Source organism: Cherax quadricarinatus, chromosome 21 (assembly GCF_038502225.1).
Source record: "Cherax quadricarinatus isolate ZL_2023a chromosome 21, ASM3850222v1, whole genome shotgun sequence".
NCBI classification, from domain to species: Eukaryota; Metazoa; Arthropoda; class Malacostraca; order Decapoda; family Parastacidae; genus Cherax; species Cherax quadricarinatus.
The window spans coordinates 3073471-3095256 of record NC_091312.1 but is presented as its reverse complement, the minus strand read 5'-3'; the positions used below and the strand labels follow the sequence as shown (position 1 = coordinate 3095256).

At 40.2% G+C, this 21786-nt stretch overlaps 1 protein-coding gene across 3 annotated transcripts in view; it reads right to left on the bottom strand.

The window, feature by feature from the left end:
* The window catches only part of LOC128689061 (max-interacting protein 1-like), a 1113127-nt gene that overhangs the window by 508890 nt on the left and 582451 nt on the right, over window positions 1-21786 (bottom strand). For 2 of the 3 annotated variants that reach the window (XM_070087111.1, XM_070087114.1), the window contains exon 4: window positions 20269-20307. The exons of the other annotated variant lie outside the window; for it this stretch is intronic. In XM_070087111.1, the coding sequence (XP_069943212.1) occupies window positions 20269-20307 (39 nt within the window). The remainder of the gene's footprint in view (window positions 1-20268; window positions 20308-21786) is intronic. 3 annotated transcript variants of the gene reach the window in all.

Below are 21786 nucleotides of genomic sequence, written 5' to 3'. Positions count from 1 at the left end.
TCGAACCCATGCTGTTTTGGCCCGCCTCATGTTGAGAGAAAACGCTTGACATTTAGACCACTAGACCAGACAATCCTGAACAATTGTGTGGTCTAGTAGTCAAAAGCATCATACGTTTTCTCTCACCATGAGGCGGGTCAAAACAGCATGGGTTTCGTCTCCTTGGCTAGTGCAGTGTTGTTATTGATCAATACCAGTTGTTCCGTGGGTACAGTAATATAATATACTGCTTGTTGAGCTAGTACACAAACAGGGAGTAGAATGACATTAGCATCTTTCGATGGTGGGTACAACATCTAGCTTGGCTGGACGCACCATTGTTAAGCATTGTGCACCATATATATATATATATATATATATATATATATATATATATATATATATATAGGTAGTAGGTTGGTAGACAGCAACCGCCCAGGGAGGTACTACCGTCCTGCCAAGCGAGTGTAAAACGAAAGCCTGTAATCGTTTTACATGATGGTAGGATTGCTGGTGTCTTTTGTCTGTCTCATAAATATGCAAGATTACAGGTAAGTCTTGCTACTTCTACTTACACTTAGGTCACACTACACATACATGTACAAGCATATATATACACACCCCTCTGGGTTTTCTTCTATTTTCTTTCTAATTCTTGTTCTTGTTTATTTCCTCTTATCTCCATGGGGAAGTGGAACAGAATTCTTCCTCTGTAAGCCATGCTTGTCGTAAGAGGCGACTAAAATGCCGGGAGCAAGGGGCTAGTAACCCCTTCTCCTGTATATATTACTAAATTTAAAAGGAGAAACTTCAGTTTTTTCTTTTGGGCCACCCCACCTCAGTGGGATACGGCCGGTACGTTGAAAGAAGAAAGAAAATATATATATATATATATATATATATATATATATATATATATATATATATATATATATATATATATATATATATATATGTCGTGCTGAATAGGCAGAACTTGCGATCTTGGCTTAAATAGCAACGCTCATCTTGCCATATAGGACAAGTGAAAATTTGTGTATGCAATAATTTCGCCAAAATCATTATGAACCTAACGAAAAAAAAATATTTCACAGCGTTTGTTTAGTATTAAATTATTGTAAACAAATCTAAAATATATTTAGTTGGGTTAGGGTAAAATAAATTGCGCTTGTTATAAAAAGGTTAGGTAAGTTTTCTGAGTTCCTTTTGGTGCAAAATTATAAATTTTTACATCAACATTAGTGAAAAAAATATATCTTTAAACGAATAAGAGAAATTTTTAGAAAGGACTTAATTTTAAATGAGTTCTTGCTAATTGACCAGTTTTACATATTCGGCATGACATTATATATATATATATATATATTCTTCTTTCAACAAACCGGCCGTATCCCATCAAGGCGGGGTGGCCCAAAAAGAAAAACAAAAGTTTCTCTTTTTAAATTTAGTAATTTATACAGGAGAAGGGGTTACTAGCCCCTTGCTCCCGGCATTTTAGTCGCCTCTTACAACACGCATGGCTTACGGAGGAAGAATTCTGTTCCACTTCCCCATGGAGGTAAGAGGAAATAAACAAGAACAAGAACTAGAAAGAAAATAGAAGAAAACCCAGCAGGGTGTGTATATATATGCTTGTACATGTATGTGTAGTGTGACCTAAGTGTAAGTAGAAGTAGCAAGACGTACCTGAAATCTTGCGTGTTTATGAGACAGACAAGACACCAGCAATCCTACCATCATGTAAAACAATTACAGCCTTTCGTTTTACACTCACTTGGCAGAACGGTTCCAAATTTATGGTCGCGATCCGATTTGGTCACAACCCGAACCTAATTTTCCCACTGAATTTTATGTAAATACGATTAATCCGTTCCAGACCCCTACGAACTTTATGTAAATATTGCTTTTTTTTTTTTAATTTTTAAGCACAAAAATAGTTAATTATACCATAGCAGCGTCAGAGCTATCAGCCTCTCCATGCTTTACCACACTATGAATGCGACTTCTTTTTACGAAACTTTTCAAACCATCCTCTACTGACTTTAAATTCATCACTTTCTGCACTCGTAAAAGGGTAATTCTGCCGCAAATCACTGTATCTTCCTGGCTTTCTCGCATGTGATCACTTCGCTTATGCTATCATCTGCAAGTTGCTTCTCGTTCAACTATACTAGTAATAGTTTCTCCACCTCTTCCAACACTTGAGGCCTCTGTTTGGGTTAACATCGTAGCTCCCTTAGCAACGTTAGTTGCTTTAATAGCCACTCTCTACAACAAAATAGTCGAGATTGTAAACTTCGGCTTCTTGAACTCCGCAGCAAGATCGGTACATGCACACCACGCTCATACTTTTCAATAATTTCCTTCTTCACTTCTATTTAAATTTTCTTCAAACCCTTCTTTTTACCCACATTACCACTCTTCACTTGTTTAGAGGCCATGGTTAACAGCAAAATGAATTCAAACACACATTAAATGCAACACAAGGGGTTCACAGCGAATGAACACACGTCTGGCCGAGACCTAGTACAAGCCGAAGTGTACACAAACAACAGGAATTGGGGAAAATTGGCGCTCGTGAAAAAATGGAACAGAATGTGAAAATTGGCACGGCTGTTTGTTCGGCACCCGAGTGTGTGTTCGTGACTAGATGCAAAAATCAGGTGAATTTTTTAGTCGTGAGCCGATTTGTTTGTGTTCGGAAGCGTTCATGACCAAAGGTTCCACTGTATATATATATATATATATATATATATATATATATATATATATATATATATATATATATATATATATATATATATATATATATATATATACATATATTTTTTTTTTCAACAAGTCGGCCGTCTCCCACCGAGGCAGGGTGACCCAAAAAAAAAAGAAAATTCCCAAAATGAAAATACTTTCATCATTCAACACTTTCACCTCACTCACACATAATCACTGTTTTTGCAGAGGTGCTCAGAACACAACAGTTTGGAAGCATATACGTATAAAGATACACAACATATCCCTCCAAACTGCTAATATCCCGAAACCCCTCCTTTAGAGTGCAGGCATTGTACTTCCCAATTCCAGGACTCAAGTCCGGCTATGTAAAAATAACCGGTTTCCCTGAATCCCTTCACTAAATATTACCCTGCTCACACTCCAACAGATCGTCAGGTGCCAAATACCATTCGTCTCCATTCACTCCTATCGAACACGCTCATGCACGCCTGCTGGAAGTTCACACCCCTCGCCCACAAAACCTCCCTTACCCCTTCCTTCCAACCTTTTCGAGGACGACCCTTACCCCGCTTTCCTTCTCCTACAGATTTAAATGCTCTCCATGTCATTCTACTTTGATCCATTCTCTCTAAATGACCAAACCACCTCAACAACCGCTCTTCAGCCCTCTGACTAATACTTTTATTAACTCCACACCTTCTCCTAATTTCCACACTCCGAATTTTCTGCATAATATTTACACCACAAATTGCCCTTAGACAGGACATCTCCACTGCCTCCAACCGTCTCCTCGCTGCTGCATTTACCACCCAAGCTTCACACTCATATAAGAGTGTTGGTACTACTATACTTTCATACATTCCCTTCTTTGCCTCCATAGATAACGTTTGTTGACTCCACATATACCTCAATGCACCACTCACCTTTTTTCCCTCATCAATTCCATGATTAACCTCATCCTTCATAAATCCATCCGCTGACACGTCAACTCTCAAGTATCTGAAAACATTCACTTCTTCCATACTCCTCCTCCCCAATTTGATATCCAATTTTTCTTTATCTAAATCATTTGATACCCTCATCACATTACTCTTTCTATGTTCACTTTCAACATTCTACCTTTACACACACTCCCAAACTCATCCACTAACCTTTGTAATTTTTCTTTAGAATCTCCCATAAGCACAGTATCATCAGCAAAAAGTAACTGCATCAATTCCCATTTTGTATTTGATTCCCCATAATTTAATCCCACCCCTCTCCAGAACACCGTAGCATTTACTTCTTTTACAACCCCATCTATAAATATATTGAACAACCATGGTGACATTACACATCCCTGTCTAAGACCTACTTTTACTGGGAAGTAGTCTCCCTCTCTTCTACACACCCTAACCTGAGCCTCACTATCCTCATAAAAACTTTTTACAGCATTTAATAACTTACCACCTATTCCATATACTTGCAACATCTGCCACATTGCTCCCCTATCCACTCTATCACATGCCTTTTCTAAATCCATAAATACAATAAAAACTGCCCTACCTTTATCTAAATATTGTTCACATATATGCTTCAATGTAAACACTTGATCTACACATCCCCTACCCACTCTGAAACCTCCCTGCTCATCCTCAATCCTACATTCTGTCTTGCCTCTAATTCTTTCAATTATAACCCTACCGTACACTTTTCCTGGTATACTCAGTAAACTTATTCCTCTATAATTTTTACAATCTCTTTTGTCCCCCTTCCCTTTATAAAAAGGAACTATACATGCTCTCTGCCAACCCCTAGGTACCTTCCCCTCTTTCATACATTTATTAAACAAAAGTACCAACCACTCCAACACTATATCCCCCCTGCTTTTAACATTTCTGTCATGATCCCATCAGTTCCAGCTGCTTTACCCCCTTTCATTCTACGTAATGCCTCACGTACCTCCCCCACACTTACATTCTGCTCTTCTTCACTCCTAAAAGATGGTATACCTCCCTGGCCAGTGCATGAAATTACCGCCTCCCTTTCTTCCTCAACATTTAAAAGTTCCTCAAAATATTCTCGCCATCTACCTAATACCTCCCTCTCCCGATCTACTAACTCCCCTACTCTGTTTTTAACTGACAAATCCATTCATTCCCTAGGCTTTCTTAACTTGTTTAACTCACTCCAAATTTTTTTCTTATTTGCATTAAAATTTCTTGACAGTGCCTCTCCCACTCTATCATCTGCTCTCCTTTTGCACTCTCTTACCACTCTCTTCACCTTTCTTTTACTCTCCATGTACTCTGCTCTTCTTATAACACTTCTGCTTTGTAAAAACCTCTCATAAGCTAACTATTTATCTTTTATCACACCCTTCACTTCATCATTCCACTAATCACTCCTCTTTCCTCCTGCCCCCACCCTCCTATAACCACAAACTTCTGCCCCACATTCTAATACTGCATTTTTAAAGCTCATCCAACCCTCTTCAACCCTCCCACTACTCATCTTTGCACTAGCCCACCTTTCTACCAATAGTCGCTTATATCTCACTCGAACTTCCTCCTCCCTTAGTTTATACACTTTCACTTCCCTGCTACTTGTTGCTGCCACCTTCCTTTTGTCCCATCTACCTCTTACTCTGACTGTAGCTACAACTAAATAATGATCCGATATATCAGTTGCCCCTCTATAAACATGTACATCCTGGAGCCTACCCATCAACCTTTTATCCACAATACATAAGCTAACAAACTATTTTCATTACGTGCTATATCATACCTTGTATATTTATTTATCCTCTTTTTCATAAAATATGCATTACTTATTACCAAATCTCTTTCTACACATAGCTCAATTAAAGGCTCCCCATTTACATTTACCCCTGGCACCCCAAATTTACCTATTACTCCCTCCACAACATTTTTACCCACTTTAGCATTGAAATCCCCAACCACCATTACTCTCACACTTGGTCCAAAACTCCCCAAGCATTCACTCAACATTTCCCAAAATCTCTCTCTCTCCTCTACACTTCTCTGTTCTCCAGGTGCATATACGCTTACTATAACCCACTTTTCACATCCAACCTTTATTTTACTCCACATAATCCTTGAATTAATACATTTATAGTCCCTCATTTCCTGCCATATCTTATCCTTCAACATTATTGCTACTCCTTCTTTAGCTCTAACTCTATTAGAAACCCCTGACCTAATCCCATTTATTCCTCTCCACTGAAACTCTCCCACTCCCTTCAGCTTTGTTTCACTTAAAGGCAGGACATCCAGCTTCTTCTCATTCATAACATCCACAATCATCTATTTCTTATCATTTGCACAACATCCACGCACATTCAGGCTTCCCACTTCGACAATTTTATTCTTATTCTTTTTAGTAATCTTTACAGGAAAAGGAGTTACTAGCCCATTGTTCCCGGCATTTTAGTTGACTTTTACAACACGCATGGCTTACAGAGGAAAGATTCTTATTCCACTTCCCCATGGATATAAAAGGAAAAGTAATAAGACCAAGAACTAATAAGATAAAATCAAAGAAAACTCAGATGAGTGTGTATAAATAAACATGTATGTGTAGTGTGACCTAAGTGTAAGTAGAAGTAGCAAGACATATCTGTAATCTTGCATATTTATGAGACAGACAAAAGAGACCAGCAATCCTACCATCATGTAAAACAATTACAGGCTTTCGTTTTACACTCACTTGGCAGGACGGTAATATATATATGTCGTGCCGAATAGGCAGAACTTGCGATCTTGGCTTAAATAGCAACGCTCATCTTGCCATATAGAACAAGTGAAAATTTGTATATGCAATAATTTCGCCAAAATCATTCTGAACCTAACGAAAAAAAATATATTTGATTTTGTTTGATTAGTACTAAATTACTGTAAACGTATTTAAAATATATTTAGTTGGGTTAGGCTAAAATAAATTGCTCTTGTTATAATAAGGTTAGGTAAGTTTTCTAAGATTCTTTTGGTGCAAAATTAAAAATGTTTTACATTAACATTAATGAAAAAATATATTTTTAAACGTATAAGAGAAAATTTCAGAAAGGACTTAATTTTAAATGAGTTCTTGCTAACTGACCAGTTTTGCATATTCGGCACGACATATATATATATATATGTATATATATATATATATATATATATATATATATATATATATATATATATATATATATATATATACACACAAATACACACATATCTATATATCCGTGTGTGTGTGTGTGTATGTGTGTGTACTCACCTAGTTGTGGTTACAGGGGTCTAGTCATAGCTTCTGGCCCCGCCTCTTACTGGCTGTTACTGGGTCACTCTCCCTGCACCATGAGCTTTATCATACCTCTGCTTAAAGCTATGAATGGATCCTGCCTCCGCTACAGCGCTTCCCAAACTATTCCACTTCCTGACTACTCTGTGACTGAAGAAATACTTCCTAATCTCCCTGTGATTCATTTGTGTCCCCTTGTTGCTGTGTCCCATCTCTGGAACATTCTGTCTCTGTCCACCTTGTCAATTCCTCTCAGTATTTTATATGCCGTTATCACGTCCCTCCTGTGTCGTCAGGTCGATTTCCCTTAACGGTTTTCGCCGCTGTCTACTATGGACTTACACTATGGGCGCACGAGCTGTGAGCTCAAGTTATGGACTCACAAGAAACGAATAGATCTCTTGATGGGCGAGTCGTGAGGTTGGTTATTTCCTTCACGTTATACACAGCACTAGACAGAGTATCTGGATACAGTATGGTGATGACATTCTCGTCATTTAACTAAAAAATTTCGTCACTGACGATGTCAGAAGGAATTGTGAATGGTGAACTAAGTATATTCTCATCACGCTGGATGGAGGATAATGACAAACGTGCTCCACAGTATATATTCAAACTATCGTATTAACAAATCTCACATATTGATTTCTTAATCACAATTTTAGGACAAACTAGGGTATAGTTACGAGGCTTTCCTTAACAAGAGCTCAAATCTGCAGTCGCCAGTGTCTTAAAAATAAATTTTACATTATCATGATCAATTCATAATTTTAAGATTTCCCAAACTTTCTTGATCAAGTGTAGAATAATATTCGCGAGAATTGTTTGAATAATGTATGCAAGGGATAGGGTACATCTCTCTCTGGGGCGGGAGTGTTAGCATTAGCCAACGCAATTGAGGGGGGTGTTGCTGACTTGTCTAGGACTTTAAACTGATAGATGAAAGAGGTATGGGTGTGTGTGGGAAACAGATTGCAGCACGAGGGATGAAAACAGCAGATATTATCAGACCTCAGGGATAAGTTTAAAGACATTATTCATCATAAAGTTACTAATAAAGGCAATGGAACTGGTCAACAAACAAAGAGAGACAGTAGAGGGCAGTGAGTGACTAACCTCCATAAGGTTTACTATACTAATAGTAGGAGCATAAGAAATAAGATGGATGAGCTAAGATTAATTGCATGTACAGGAAGCATAGACATTATTGTTATAAGAGACCTGGTTTAACCTGAAAGATAAAGAAATGCCTTCTGAATGCTACATACAAGGCTATAAATTATTTCACACTGATAAGGTCAATAGGAAGGGTGGTGGAGTGATTATGTATGTCCGAAACAATTAAAATTGTTGCGTTAGACAGGATATAAAATAAGAAGCGTCAGACACAGAATCTCTTTGGCTACAGTTTTTTGAGGGTCGTAAAAATAAATCTTGGGCGTGATTTACAGTCCCTCAAACCTTTACATGGAATGCAGTAAACTTCTACGGGACGAAATTCATGAGGAATCTAGAAATGAAAATGTTGTGTTAATGGAAGATTTTAACTTTAGACAAATTGACTGGAATAGTTTGACAGGAAATCTTGAGTCTAGCGACTTTATACGATTCAGAATTGCTTTTTAAAAGAGTTTGTGACAGACCTAACCAGAAGAAATAACTTGCTTACTTAGTTCTTGCCAACAAAGAATCACATTAATAATATTGGGGAAAGTGATCACAAATCACTCAATTTCAACATATTATGGAATTACCTTAGTTACTACAATCAGTCAATGTCCCTGACTTTTGCTTGGGCGATTTCATAGAACTGAGAAATTACCTTGGTGGATTCAACTGAAATGGCCTGACTATGGTTCAGGTAGGTGGTGATGGTTGCCGATATGACATTTTTTCAAAGCACAGTTCCTAAATGGATAAACAATAGATTAAATCGTCTCACAGGTCAAAAGAGAGCCATTTACAGGCGAATAAAAAGGGAAGATAGGCAGTTAAGAAATCAATATATTCAATTAAAAAGAGAAATAAAAAAAAGAAATAAGAAAAGCAAAAAGAGACTGTGAGGTTAAAGTCGCAAGGGATTCGAGGATTAATGCAAAAGGTTTCTTTCGGGCATATAGAAATAAAATTAGAGATAAAATAGGCCCACTCAAAAGCTACACAGGTTAGCTCACTGACCTAAGTAGCTTATTTCCTCTCAGTTTTAAACAAGGAATACTAGCGAAATTCCAGAACCAAAAGATTACGAAGAACAGGAGGAAAATAAGTTATGCACGATGAAAGTCAACAGTGACATGGTTCTCAGACAAACAGAGAAATTTAAACCCAACAAATCCCCAAGCCCTGATGAACTATTCGCAAGGGTTTTAAAGGAATGTAAAGTGGAACTTAGCAAATCTTTGGCTAGTCTTTTCAACTTATTTTTACTAACTGGCATAGTGCTAGATAAGTGGAAAATGGCAAATGTGATACCTATCTACACAGCAGGAGATATGTCGTTAGCTTCGAACTATAGATCGATAAGCCTAATAAAATCCAGTGTGGGAAAATTGATGGGATCGATAACTGCGGAGGCTATTCGAAGCCACCTTGAAAGACAAATTCATTAATAATCTCAGCACGGTTTTACAAGCGTTCCTGCCTTAGAAATTTTCTAACTTTTTTCACTAAGGTATTTAAGAATATAAGAAAGAAAGAACACTGCAGCAGGCCTACTGGCCCATGCGATGCAGGTCCAATTCTCCCACCGGTTTAAGCCAATGCCTTAGCCTAGTCAGGTCACTCACATTCACTTAAGGGAGGAGAACGGCATCTGACCTAGTAGCACAAGCTAGTCAAGTCCAACTTACACCCATCCACACCCACTCAAGTATTTATCCAAACTATTTTTAAAACTACACAACGTCTTAGCTTCTATGACGGTACTCGGGAGTTTGTTCCACTCATCCACAGATCTATTATCAAACCAGTGCTTTCCTATATATTTCCTGAATCTGATTTTTTCCAACCTAAAACCATTGCTGTGAGTCCTGTCTATGCTAGCTATTTTTAGCATCCTATTTATATCCCCTTTATTCATTCCTGTTTTTCATTTATACACCTCAATCATATCCCCCCTACTTCTACGTCTTTCTAGAAAGTGCAAATTCAGGGCCCTCAGTCTACCCTCATAGGGAAGATTTCTGATACATGGGATCATCTTTGTCGTCCTCCTCTGTACGTTTTCCAGAGCATTTATATCCATTCTGTAATACGGTGACCAGAACGGAGCAGCATAATCTAAATGAGGCCTAACCAAGGATATATAGAGTTGAAGAACAACCTGAGGACTTCTATTATTTATACTTCTAGATATGAAGCCAAGGATATTTTTAGCTTTATTGTGAACACTAATGCACTGTTGTCTTGGTTTCAGATTACTGCTAACCAGAACTCCTAAATCCTTTTCGCAATCCGTAATATTAAGATCTACATTATTTAGTTTATATGTGGCATGGCTATTTTCCTGTCCAACATTTAGAACTTTGCATTTGTCTATATTAAACTGCATCTGCCACTTCTCCGACCACTGCATCAGTCTATTCAAATCATGATGAAAACTGAGACACATGTGTACATGTGTCTCAGTTTTCATCTTGTCGGTATTGTATACAATTCTTGTACCACTTGTCAGACACTGCAACATCATGGAATCTTGGTTCAAAGGACACCTACACGACCTTCTTCACGGCTACTACAACTTACCCATCCCTTTGGGTATGACCAACTTCCATTGGGGTATCCCATCTACCAGTGACTTGGCCCTCGTCTGCTACCCGTCCCAATCCACATCACGTTAGTATATAATCGCCAGTCTCCTTGCCTCTACAAGGAGACTACCGTGCTCTTCACACCAACTCCAAGGCTGTGGGACTGATTACTTCATCTTTTGTGTATAGTTCTACTGTCTTCAAATTATGTCCTAGAATTTGTATTGATAAAGCCACTGATGGCGAAAAGTCGACAATAAAGATACCCAGATGTTGCACATGTGTCTCAGTTTTCATCTTGTCGGTATTGCATACCAATCTTGTACCCCTATTCAAATCATGGAGTGCTCTAATGTCCTCATTAGAATGAAATGGACGGCCTATTTTGGTGTCATCAGCAAATTTGCTTATGTCGCTATTTATTCCCTCATCTATGTCGTTTATGTAAATTGTGAACAACAAGGGGCTCAACACTGACTCCTGTGGAACACCGCTTGTGACGTGCCCCCATTCTGATTTCTCCCCATGTATGCAAACTCTCTGCTGCCAATTTGTCAACCATGCCTCTACCCAAGAAAAAATTTCTCCTCCTATTCCGTGTGCCTTAAGTTTCCTCAGTAGCGTCTGATGTGGAACTCTATCGAAAGCCTTACTGAAGTCCATATACACAATGTCATATTCATTACCATTATCTACCTCCTCAAATACCTTAGTGAAGAAAGTTACTGAATTCGTAAGACATGAACGCCCCTTTGTAAAGCCATGCTGAGGTTCAATAATCAATTTATGCCTTTCAAGACGGCTACGAATTGCTTCGGCAATTATTGATTCCATAAATTTACTAACTATGGAGGAAAGGCTTATTGGTCCATAGTTCGAAGCTAAGGACCTGTCACCTGCCTTGTAAATAGGTATTACATTTGCCATTTTCCATTTGTCTGGCACTATGGGAGTTTGTAGTGATATATTGAAAATATTAGCCAAAGGTATGCTAAGTTCCTCTTTACATTCCTTTAAAACCTCACAAACAGTTCATCAGGGCCTGGGGATTTGTTAGGTTTTAATTTCTCTAATTATCTGAGAACCATGTCACTAGTTACATCAATAATGCATAGTTTATTATCGTCCTCTTCTATATAATTTATTATTTCTGGAATTTCGCTGGTCTCTTCCTGAGTAAAAACTGAGAGGAAGTAGGTATTGAAAAGCTCACACATTTCCTTATCACTGTCAGTGATCTGACCAGAGTTGCGCTTAAGTGGGCCAATCTTGTCCCTGATCTTACTTCTGTATACCTGAAAGAACCCTTTTGGATTATTCTTCGAATCCCTTGCGACTTTAGCCTCATAATCCCTTTTTGCTTTTCTTATTCCTTTTATTATATCTCTCTTTGATTGGATATATTGATTTCTTAACTGCCCATCCCCTCTTTTGATACGCCTATATGTGCCTCTCTTTTGATCAATGAAATGTTTTAATCTAGTGATTATCCATTTGGGATCATTTTTGTTAGATCTAATTTCCCTTCTCGGAACAAAAGTTGTATTGGAGGAGATAGATCATGGTAATGAATATGATATTGTGTATATGGACTTCTGTAAAGCTCATGATAGAGTTCCACATCAAAAGTTATTGAGGAAAGTAGAGGCTCACGGAATAGGAGAATTTTTTTCCTGGATAGAGGCGTGGTTGACAGATAGGCAACAGAGTTTGCATAAACGGGGAGAAATCAGAGTGAGGACGCATCACATGCAGTGTTCCACAAGGGTCAGTATTGGGCCCTTTGTTGTTCACAATTTACATAAATGCCATAGATGAAGGAATAAATAACGATACAAGCAAGTTTGCCAACGATACCAAAATAGGCCTCCGAATTAATTCTGACGAGGACACTAGAGCATTGCAGGAAGATCTAAATACACATAAAATGATGCAGTGGTCGGAGAAGTGGCAGATGCCGTTTAATGTAGACAAATGCAAAGTTCTATGCATTGGAAAGGAAAATAACTATGTCACTTATAAACTAAATAATGTAGATCTAATATCGCTGACTGCGAAAAAGATTTAGGTGTTCTGGTTACCATTAAGCTAAAACCAAGATAGCAGTGCGTAAGTGTTCGCAATAAAGTGAACAGAATTCTTTGCCTCATATCAACAACTATAACAGGAGTCCTCAGGTTATTTCTCAGATCTATATATTGCTGGATAGGCTTCATTTAGATTATGTTGTACAGTTCTGGTCACCGTATTACAGAATGGATATAAATGTGTTGGAAAATGTACAAAGAAGGATGACTAAGTTGATCCCATCTATCAGAACTCTCTCCTACGAGAATAGACTGAGGGCCCTGAATCTGCACTCTTTACAAAGGCGTAGAATTAGGGGAGGATATGATTGAGGTCTATGAATGGAAAACGGAAATAAATAAAGGGGGATTAAATAACGTGCTAAACGTATTTAACCAAGACAGGATTCACAGCAATGATTTCAAGTTGCAAAAATTTATAGTCTGGCCTAGGCCAGTAGGTGACTTGAACCTGCCTAGCATGGGCCTGTAGGCCTGCTGTGGAGCTCGTTTCTAATGTTCTTATTGGGGACAAATAAAGACAGCATATGCATTATCCAACCCACATGCCAGACAGCCCAAAATATCCTTGACAGCTGCTGAATTTCTTGTTTTCATGGGAACCGACAAGTTCATGAATTAGACGCTGATGAAACACTTGGGTATCTTTGTAACGTTTCGCCGACCAGTGGCTTCCTCAGTCCAATAAAGAGAAGAATGGTTGAAAACCAGGAGAAGTTTGAAGTCCACGAGCGAAACGTTACAGTAACAATACCCAAATGTTGCACTAGTGTCTAATTCATCAAGAAGATTTATACACCAGCTGTAAGAAATATTGCTTGAAGAACTCACATCAGTATGAGTTTCGTAACACATTAAGACCTACAATCTAACAGGATGGATTGAAACAAAATAGCAATAATCTTTAAAGAGTCAGATAATATTAATGTTCGTAAGCAGTAGTTATTCAGAGTTCTAAGATCAAAGAGGGAAAAACTAAGAATCTTCTAAATTACACTTCTTACTTCACCCGAGCTGGGAAGGATTATTAACTTCTGTACTTGAGAAGCGACCCTTTGGACAAGTGACCAAAGACAATCAAGTTGTTCCCTTTACCTTCTTCGCTCTGCCTCTGTGTGTGTGTGTGTGTGTGTGTGTGTGTGTGTGTGTGTGTGTGTGTGTGTGTGTGTGTGTGTGTGTGTGTGTGTGTGTGTGTGCGCACTCACCTAGTTGTGGCTGCAGGGGTCGATTCACAGCTCCTGGCCCCGCCTCTTCATTGGTCGCTACTAGGTCACTCTTCCTGCTCTATGAGCTTTATCACGCCTCTTCTTAAAACTATGTATGCATATTGTCTCCACTACATCACTTCCCAGACTATCCCACTTCCTGACAACACTGTAACTGAAGAAATACTTCCTAACATCCCTGTGATTCATCTGAGTCTTCAGCTTTCTACTGTGACCCCTTGTTGCTCTGTCTCATCTCCGGAACATCCTGCCTCTATCCACCTTGTCGATTCCTCTCGGTATTTTATATGTCGTTATCATATCCCCCCCTATCTCTCCTGTCCTCCAGCGTCGTCAGGTCGATTTCCCGTAATCTCTTCTCATAGGACATTCCCCTGAGCTCCAGGGCCAGTCTTGTTGCAAACCTTTGCACTTTCTCTAATTTCCTTACGTGACTGGTTGGGTGTGGGTTCCAAACTGGTGATGCATACTCCAATATAGACCTCATGTACACGGTGTACAGGGTCCTGAACGATTCCTTACTGAGATTTCGGAATGCTGTTCTTAGGTTTGCTAGGCGGCCGTATGCTGCAGCATTTATTTGGTGATGTTCGCCTCAGGAGATGTGCCTGGTGTTATACTCACCCCAAGATCCTTTTCCTTGAGTGAGATTCATAGAGTCTGGCCCCCTAGACTGTACACCGTCTGCGGTCTTCTTTGTCCTTCCCCAATCTTCATGACTTTGCACTTGGTGGGGTTGAATTCCAGGAGACAGCTTCTGGACCTGGACTGCAACCTGTCCAGATCACATTGTAGTTCTTCCTGGTCCTTGTCCGATTGAATTCTTGTTTGTGTGTGTGTGTGTGTACTCACCTAGTTGAGGTTGCGGGGGTCGAGTCCGAGCTCCTGTGTGTGTGTGTGTGTGTGTGTGTGTGTGTATATATATATATATATATATATATATATATATATATATATATATATATATATATATATATATATATATATATATATATATATATATATACTCACCTATTTGTGGTTGCAGGGGTCGAGTCATGGCTCCTGGCCCCGCCTCTTCACTGATTGCTACTAGGTCCTCTCTCCCTGCTCCACGAGCTTTATCAAACTTCATCTTACAACTATATATGTTTCCCGCCTCCACTAAGTCACTTTCTAGGCTATTCCACTGCCTGACAACTCTATGACTGAAGAAATACTTCCTAACATCCCTTTGACTCATCTGAGTCTTCAACTTCAATTTGTGACCCTTTTTTTCTGTGTCCCATCTCTGGAACATCCTGTTTCTATCCACCTTCTCTATTCTGCGCAGTATTTTATATGCCGTTATGTCTCCCCTGACCCTCCTGTCTTCCAGTGTCGTCGGGCCAATTTCCCTTAACCTTTCTTCTGGGACTAGTCTTGTTGCAAACCTTTGCACTTTCTCTAATTTCTTGACGTGTTTGACCACGTGTGGATTTCAAACTGGTGCTGCATACTCCAGTATGGACCTGACGCATATGGTGTACAGAGTCTTGAACGATTCCTTACTGTGGTATCGAAACGCTATCCTTAGGTTTGCCAGACGCCCGTACGCTGCAGCAGTTATCTGACTGATGAGCGCCCTGGAGATGTGCTTGGTATTATACTCACCCCAAGATATTTTTCCTTGAGTGAGGTTTAAAGTCTTTGGCCACCTAGACTATACTCTGCGGTGTTCTTTGCACTTCCCAGATCTTCATGACTTTGCATTAGGCAGTGTTAAATTCCAGGAGCCAGTTGCTGGGCCAGGATTGTAGCCTGTCCAGGTCTCTTTGTAGTCCTGCCTGATCCTCGACCGATTTGATTCTCCTCATTAACTTCACATCATCTGTAAACAAGGGCACTTCTGAGTCTATCCCTTCTGTTATGTCATTCACATATATCAAAAACAGCACAGGTCCTAGGACTGACCCCTGTGGAACTCCGCTTGTCACAGGCGCCCATTCTGACACCTCGTCACGTACCATGACTGGTTGCCTCCCTGTCAGATATTCTCTGACCCATTGCAGTGCCTTTCCTGTTATTTGTGCCTGATCCTCTAGCTTTTACATTAACCTCTTGTGAGGAACTGTGTCGAAGGCCTTCTTGCAGTCCAAGAAAATGCAGTCTATCCACCCCTCTCTCACTTGTCTTGCTTCTGTCACCTTGTCATAAAACTCCAGTAGGATTGTGACACAGGATTTTCCTTCCCTGAAACCATGCTGGTTGTCGATATGCTTGTTTCTTTCCAGGTGCTCCACCACTCACCCTCTGATGATTTTCTTCATGACTCTGCATACTATACACGTTAGTGACATAGGTCTGTAGTTTAATACCTCGTGTCTGTCTCCTTTAAAAATTGGAACTACATTTGCTATCTTCCATGCCGCAGGTAGTTGCCCAGTTTTAATAGATGTGTTGAAGACCTTTGTTAGTGGCACACACAGCATCTTTGCTCCCTCTCTAAGGACCCACGGAGAGATGTTGTCTGGTCCCACCGCCTTTGAGATATCAAATTCACATAGGAGCTTCTTCTCCTCCTCCTCGGTTATGTATACCTCATCCAGATCTTGTTGGTGTATCCCCCTGTTCTGAATTCCTGGAGTCCTGATAAATTACACACATGTGCAACTCTTGGGTATCTTTATTGAGGAAACGTTTCGCCACACAGTGGCTTCATCAGTCCATACAAAGGAGAAACTTGAAGAACAGGAGGAGAATGAGGTAATCAGTCCCTCAACCTTGAGTCGATGTGCAAAGTAGTTCATATACGATAGGCAGGAGAGGTGCAGCAGTCGTAGGTGGTGTCACATTTGTCCAATGTGGAAGTAGGTCGTGCCCAAGGGTTAGGCAAGCTTGCCTCAACAAAGATACCCAAGAGTTGCACATGTGTCTAATTGATCAACATGTCGGTTCTCTGAACCATTCAACTACAATCCTGGAGTCCTACCAGTTTCCACTGTAAATACTTCTTTAAATCTCATGTTGAGGTCCTCACATACCTCTTGTTCATTTCTTGTGAACTCCCCACCATCCTTCCTCAGCCTGATTACCTGGTCCCTGACTGTTGTTTTCCTCCTGATGTGGCTATACAACAGCTTAGGGTCAAACTTGACTTTCGATGCTATGTCATTTTCGTATTGTCGTTGAGCCTCCTTTCTTATCTGTGAATATTTACTTTTGGCTATTCAGCTTATCTCTTTATTTTCCTGAGTCCTTTGTCTTCTGTACCTTTTCCATTCTCTAGTGCACCTAGTTTTTGCCTCCCTACACCTTTGGGTGAACCAAGTACTCGCTCTGGTCCTCCCATTATTTCTGTTTCCCTTGGGAACAAGCCTCTCCTCTGCCCCCTTGCACTTTGTTGTCACATAGTCCATCATTTCATTTACTGGTTTGCCTGCTAGTTCTCTCTCCCAGTGAACGTCTTGTAGCCCCCCCTTTTGTAGTTTGGTTTTCCCATCTTATTCCTGCTGCTCTCTCCACTTGTAGCTCAACTATTTAATCAAAGCACAGAACCACATGATCCCTAGCTCCAAGAGGCCTTTCATACATATCATCGATGTCCGAATTACTCAAGGTGAATACAAGGTCCAGTGTTGCTGGATTATCATCACCTCTCTCTCTGGTAATGTCTCTAACATGTTGATGCATGAGGTTTTCCAGTACCACATCCATCATCTTGGCTCTCCATGTTTCGGAACCCCCATGGGGCTCCAGGTTTTCCCAGTCAATCTCCTTGTGATTGAAATCACCATAACTAGCAACTTCGCTCCCCCCATGTGAGCTCTTCTGGCCATCTCGGCTAGTGTGTCAACTATTGCTCTGTTGCTCTCGTCGTATTCTTCTCTTGGTCTCCTGCAGTTCTGTAGCTGGTTGTACATTACTGCAATTACCACCCCTCAGACTGGATAGTTCCTACTAAGTAGTCCCTATTGCACATTCCATCCATTCCTTCCATTACTTCAAATCCCCACTGGTTTTTAATAAGCAGTGCTACTCCTCCTCCCCTCTCCTCCCTCTATCTTTCCTGAGGATTTGATATCCAGGTGGAAAGATTGCATCTGTTATCATCCTCCTGAGTTTCACTTCTGTGAGTGCTATTTTGTCTGGGGATGTCTCCTTGATTCTTTCATGCCACTCCTCACACTTATTTGTTATTCCATCTGCATTTGCATATTAAACCTTCAACTTTTCTAAAACTGTGGTCTGGGGGGGGTATGTTGGGGTTGGGGAAGTGGGAGGCCTAATAAGGAACTATCGGCGGTTGCTGTGAGGGTGGAGTTTGATGAGGTGGGTGGGGACATTGGATATGGCATGTGTGTTTTGGGTTAGAATGTTTGGTTGTATTGGGGTTGTCCTGGTTGGGGGGCTTCTGTAGGGGGTTGTGAGGAAGGCTGTATTTGATCTTCCTCCTGAGTCTGGGTTCTCCTGTCCATCTCCATCTTCACCTCTCTTTCCTCCTTTTGTCTTTATACCATCTCTTTCAATTTCTGCCTTTCTTCTCGTGTTCTGTTGCGGTCGAGATACACCTTTTGATACGCCGTCATGTCTTGCTTTCTCCTGCAGGATCCTGTTTCGAGTCGATTCTGCCTTGAAAGTCACTTAGACTGGCCGATTCTTTGTTCTTGGAAACCCCCTTATTCTACGAAAATCTGCCAGCTGGGTCATGTCATCTCCTATTGCTTTTATGATGCTTTCGATCGCATTTTTCTCCCCTTGTCTTCTTGATTCGTAAGTTTTCCCTTCAACATCCTGGAGCCCAAAAACAAAGACTGACTTCTCCCTTTCATTCTCCCACTGCATATCCCTGTGTGTACACTCACCTAATTGTGGTGGCTGGGGTCGATACTCAGCTCCTGGCCCCGCCTCTTCACTGAGTGCTACTAGGTCCTCTCACTCCCTGCTCCATGAGCTTTATCATACCTCATCTTAAAGCTATTTATGGTTCCTGCCTCCACTACCTCACTTACTAGGCTATTCCACTTCCTGACTACTCTGTGTGTGTGTGTGTGTGTGTGTGTGTGTGTGTGTGTGTGTGTGTGTGTGTGTGTGTGTGTGTGTGTGTGTGTGTGTGTGTGTGTGTGAGAGAGAGAGAGAGAGAGAGAGAGAGAGAGAGAGAGAGAGAGAGAGAGAGAGAGAGAGAGAGAGAGAGAGAGAGAGAGAGAGAGAGAGCATACTGCTATGTTTTTCCCGTAGACTTTAGAAATCTTGTATAAGTGATATTAGCCAGATTCTGTGTTGCACCTCGTATTCCAGTGACAATGTCAACAGCGATGCTGCAGCCACAGAAGGCTTAAAAAAGACAAGGTAAACAAACACCACAAACAACCATCACGTTCACGTTTTAAAGAATTCAGAAACACATTTAGGATAAAAGAGTTGTATTAATGCAAACTGATATCATATCACATTCACCAATAACATTACCGTAAGGAAGGAAGTCTTGTTGGTGAAGCGTAAAAGGATTACAGAGAATAACTAGGATTAGAGGGGAAATGAAGCCAGCAAGAGGAGGATAGAGGGTAAGGTAAGCTGAAGAGCAGGGGTGACAGGCAGACAGCCTGATCGACAAGGCTGTTGAAGCCCGTGGCACGAAAGCCTATATAGCCACCACAAGTTACTGTACATTACGGTGCACTCGGCAACAACTCGGTGAGTTCTTCTTCCAGACATACATTGTTATATAATTGTTCTAATATTTGTTAATAAATGACTGTGGAACTGGACACCTCGGATGTTGCCTGCGCTCCTTAATCGTCAGCATGACACTCTTCTTTCATTAGTTTTATATTGCCCCTGCCTTCTATTTCCATATTGCAAACATTTTTTTTTATGCATATTAAGAATATAGCTCTCTAGGTATTTCCAATGTATAAATTATGAGATTCTTTCATCTAAGTAAGGGTATGACCTAGGCCTTCTGGGATTCAGGTATTTTACATAATATATTATGCAGGCAGTAAAGCATCTGAATATGATATCTAGTTTGAATATCTAGTTTGAATATCTAGTTTGAATATTTCGCCTGCCTTGTAACGAGAAGCAAGCAAAGAAGACTATTATAAAAAGATTAATAATTAAAACAAAAATAACTGACACATTAGGAGCTCTGCATATTATAACGTTAAAACAATAAATCAATGAGACAAAGAAGATAAAAATAGTTAATGAAATTATATTAGGCAACATTAATATAACTTAACTCACCTTGAAGGCAGACAGCCGCTCCTGACCGTAAGTGCTTACCTGAGGAAGAAGAGAGGAACATACATTAACGTTTTTAACTTGTTACTGTTACTGCTAAAAGACTCAGTGCAGCGTAGTGGTCACAGCTTCAGAAATTGTCCATCAGCAAGCGCTCAGGAGGAGCAGCACTTGAAGCCTCGGAGAAAACATGCTTTAAAACTGCTGACTCACTGATGGAATGACTGACCCAACCACCACTTGGCCGGTATAAGGTCAAGACGCAACAACAACCTCTAGGATGTTGTAAGGTCAGGACACAACCATAACCTTTCGGCTAGTGTAAGGTCAAGATACGATAAACCTTCCCATGCCTTTACTTTCATCCCTTTCCCATTACTTCACCGTTTTCTTGCTACTCTGCATCCTTCGCTTTACCACCAGTACAACATACAATTTCGAAAACAGTGAATAAGCCGAACTATGAATTAATACTGCAGTACAAGAAGAAGAAGAAGAAGGAGAAGAAGAAAAAGAAGAAGAAAAAGAAGAAGAAAAAGAAGAAGAAGAAGAAGAAGAAGAAGAAGAAGACGAAAACTAAAAATAACAAGAGCAAAATCGGCAAGAACGACAAGACACACATGGTTCAAATAAATATGGATGATGGCGTGAGGTATTCGTCGTCTGACAACGAAAATACTGAAGTCATCTTAAAAGAAGCATCACACTGGCTACAAGCAGAGGTCACTGCCTTACGACTCCCTAGAGACAATAATGACAGCCACGGGGCCAGACACATCAGATAAACGAGCACATTATTATTGTTATAGTCATGGGTAACCACTAAAGCAGTAGGGGAATGGGAGGTAATCAGATCTGATTCAAGGAAGGGGAGGGTAGCTTCAATTCCTTGAATAAAGAGCCCTTCACCAGCCTCCCCTCAGTCTGTCTGTCTCTGTCTCTGTCTCTCTCTCTCTCTCTCTCTCTCTCTCCCCCTTGAAGGCTAACAAGTGAAATACAAAAAAAAAAATTAATTAAAGAGACAAACAGAGCATAACGTGATTCTTTATTAACAATGTTTTGCTCACACAGTGGGCTTTATCAAGTCAAAATCGATGTGATTAGATAAAGCCCGCTGTGTGGGCGAAATGTCTTCAACAGATGATCGCATTTTACTGCAACTGTCTCTCTTTTTGCAAGTGTAAATGTTATGTATGAATCTACAGCTTATTCTAGGTTCCTTCGTGGTTGTTTTCAAGAAGGAACTTGACAGGTTCCTCAAATCAGTCCCTGATTAGCCGGGATGTGGTGCATTTGTTGAGCTTCGTGCAGCTAGCACCAACAGCCTTGCTGATCAGGTCATCCACCAGGGGGAGGGGCTGGTCTGGGACATGGCCGCGAGGCCGTTGGCCCTCGGAACACTCTCCAAGTAAACTCCAGTTAGGTGTGTGTTGCAAAATATGCTGTAAAATCAATGGAACTCATCAAAGGTATACCTAAGTGTATGTGTTAGGTATAACTATATAAAGTATTGGTAATAAA